We start from the raw sequence: 3,367 nt of genomic DNA, 5'->3' as shown, positions 1-3,367 counted from the left end.
GTCAAGTGTCCCAAGACGTGCCTGTGGGGACGCGGCCACTGCATCGCTGAGAAAAAACTTTGTCACGGCCACGTCGTCGGCAAGTGTGAACACAAGGCCTGCTTTTGCTGCGTCGAGGGTGAGTAGACCTGTCAACAGTCAGTACTTCTGAACGGTTAAAAGCAGCTACACGTTTGGGGAAAAGGGTAAAAAAATATACTGGTGTATAGTATGAATAAAACATAGGAAGTAACTCAAATGCATTTCTTTCTGTCAGTCACGAGCACAATAAAGACTCTTTCATTTACTTCAGTGTCGGATGTTTGCGCCATGGATATGCGGTGCTCAGTCCTAGAGTTTCTGATTTACCTTAACAAAATAAAACAATGACAAAATTGATGTATGCGATGGACTTCATATAATTCCAGTTGAAAGAAATAATCGACAAAAAATTCGTTATACAAAAACACCTTTGTTTTGTACTCCATTATGATAACCTTTTTATCTTCATCCAGCTGTGAAGACGACGACAACGCCAAAAGTACCTCCAAAAACCACCACCGCCACCACCACCACAGCAACAACAACAACAGGCACTACTACGACAACAGCAGGTACAACAACAACAACAACAACAACAGGCACTACTACGACAATAGCAGGTACAAGAACAACAACAACAACAAGTACAACTACAACAACTACGACATCAAGTTCAAGAACAACAACAGATACAACTACGACTTCATCAACAACAGATTCAACTACGACCACATCAACAACAGTTACAACTACACCGACAGTTTCATCAACAACAACAACAACAGATACAACAACGACGACAACAGCTGCCAACAATGGCTTGATAAATATACTAATTGACATTCTTGCTGCACTTATTGATCTCCAGGGCGCCGTATCTGACGCAATTAACGCATTACAGAGCTTAATCGACGCGTTGGGTCGCAAAAGACGTAGAAGAAAGAGGGATCTCTCAGCCGACCTCGACTGCATAGATATGTTAGTGGATAAATTGTCCGCCGCACTCAATGATATATCCACAGCAATCGAAAATAGAGACACTCAGACTATCAAATCCCTTACGAGTAATCTGAAAATTTGTACAATCAACATCTTGAAAACCAACTCCAACATGGTGACATCAGAAACCTACCCTGCGGTGCGCCAGTCACATACAAAGTTACAGAGTCTCTTCCCTATAGTTTCAACTGCATATGTTACCGTGTATATGAAAGCAAAAGATCTCATAAAGGAACTGGAGGACATGGGCGTGACGGGGCTGCCCACGCTGCCGCCTCCCACGTCGCCTGCCGTCACCACCGTAACACTTCCAATAATAACCTTTACGACTACTAAACAAATAACAACAGACACGACGACTGCGGGACAAGTAACAACAGACAAGACGACTGCGGGACAAGTAACAACAGACACGACGACTACGAGACAAGTAACAACAGACACGACGACTACGGGACAAGTAACAACAGACACGACGACTACGGGACAAGTAACAACAGACACGACGAATACGGGACAAGTAACAACAGACACGACGACTGCGGGACAAGTAACAACAGACACGACGACTACGAGACAAGTAACAACAGACACGACGACTACGGGACAAGTAACAACAGACACGACGACTGCGGGACAAGTAACAACAGACACGACGACTGCGGGATAAGTAATAACAGACACGACGACTACGAGACAAGTAACAACAGACACGACGACTACGGGACAAGTAACAACAGACACGACGACTGCGGGACAAGTAACAACAGACACGACGACTACGGGATAAGTAACAACAGACACGACGACTACGAGACAAGTAACAATAGACACGACGACTACGGGATAAGTAACAACAGACACGACGACTACGAGACAAGTAACAATAGACACGACGACTACGGGACAAGTAACAACAGACACGACGACTGCGGGGCAATTAACAACAGACACGACGACTGCGGGGCAATTAACAACAGACACGACGACTGCGGGGCAATTAACAACAGACACAACGACTACGGGACAAGTAACAACAGACACGACGACTGATACCACCACAACGGCTGATTCTAACACAACGGCAGATACCGCCACAACGGCTGATTCTACCACAACATCTGATACCACCACAACGGCTGATACCACCACAACGGCTGATTCTACCACAACGGCTGATACCACCACAACGGCTGATACCACCACAACGGCTGATTCTACCACAACGGCTGATACCACCACAACGGCTGATACCACCACAACGGCTGATTCTAACACAACGGCTGATACCACCACAACGGCTGATTCTACCACAACGGCTGATACCACCACAACGGCTGATACCACCACAACGGCTGATTCTACCACGACGGCTACTACCACTACAACGGCTGATAGTAGTACCACAACGACGTGAACAATCAATCGCATCAGAGTAATTAGGTCGATAGATGGAAAATATAGAAAATTTAGTAATAGGCGGAGCATCACACTAACACTTGCAGATACTATTATTACATAACAGCAACAACAACAATAATAATAATAATAATAATAATAATAATAATAATAATAATAATAATAATAATAATAATAATAATAATGAGAAGAAGAAAAAGATGAAGAAGAAGAAGAAGAAGAAGAAGAAGAAGAAGAATTGTTTTAATAATGATAGTGGTAATGCGAAAATGTGAAAAAAGGACACAAGAAATGAGAAAAAGAAGAAAACACACGGTCATATCAATACAGTCCTTTTTATAGGTGCTACTCTAGCCAAGTAATAATCCCTCTCTATCTATAATTTATCTCTAAGGAGCAACTCAAGACTATGAGAGCCAAGAGAGTGAGTGGATCCTCGCTCACACCTTCCAACGTGGTGGAATTGAGGTGTTTGGTGAGGGCCGGAATGGGAGGCTTTGTATCGCCGCTTTCCACATTGTGTGACACAAATACAGCACTGCATTCAGAGATAAACGTTTTTCTTTACCTGCTTCGTTATGTATGGGTATGGAGTGCTTTACGGATGACATCTTCCATTACTGACTCTTGGTCAACTTCTCACGTGGGTTGTGTAAAACTTTTGTTGATATCTTAGGCATCTCCAAAGTTGTTGCCGTACGTCATGGCATAAACCTTTGCTTTCTAAGCTACTTTACAACGGATTTTATCCCTCACTCTGTGTCTTCATCTCGTTTCCTCTCCGGTAGATACATTGTTGCTGTAGCAAACGATCACAATTCGTCTGTAAATAATGGAATTCCCTGGGACTCGTTCATCACCTTTCCTAAATGTCTCTCGACTCTCGATTTTCATATCCACCTTTATGTTTGTCTTTACTACTCCGCTT

At 43.5% G+C, this 3,367-nt stretch overlaps 1 protein-coding gene across 1 annotated transcript; it reads left to right on the top strand.

Moving 5' to 3' along the window:
- The first annotated feature begins 1,132 nt into the window (after positions 1-1,132).
- LOC126997242 (uncharacterized) lies at positions 1,133-2,964 on the top strand. Its single transcript, XM_050858240.1, has 3 exons — positions 1,133-1,302; positions 1,371-1,900; positions 2,846-2,964. The coding sequence occupies exons 1-3, from the start codon at positions 1,133-1,135 to the stop codon at positions 2,962-2,964; spliced, it is 819 nt and encodes a 272-aa protein (XP_050714197.1).
- Positions 2,965-3,367: the final 403 nt, after the last annotated feature.

Source organism: Eriocheir sinensis, chromosome 12 (genome assembly GCF_024679095.1).
Source record: "Eriocheir sinensis breed Jianghai 21 chromosome 12, ASM2467909v1, whole genome shotgun sequence".
Classification (NCBI taxonomy): domain Eukaryota; kingdom Metazoa; phylum Arthropoda; class Malacostraca; order Decapoda; family Varunidae; genus Eriocheir; species Eriocheir sinensis.
This window is presented reverse-complemented; position numbering and strand designations above follow the sequence as displayed.

Coding starts and splice junctions, on each gene's coding strand:
- LOC126997242 (XM_050858240.1), top strand. CDS start 1,133: ATGGTGACATCAGAAACCTACCCTGCGGTGCGCCAGTCACATACAAAG. Junction 1,303..1,370: donor CCCACGCTGCCGCCTCCCAC/GTCGCCTGCCGT, acceptor AAATAACAACAG/ACACGACGACTGCGGGACAA. Junction 1,901..2,845: donor ACACGACGACTACGAGACAA/GTAACAATAGAC, acceptor GAGCAACTCAAG/ACTATGAGAGCCAAGAGAGT.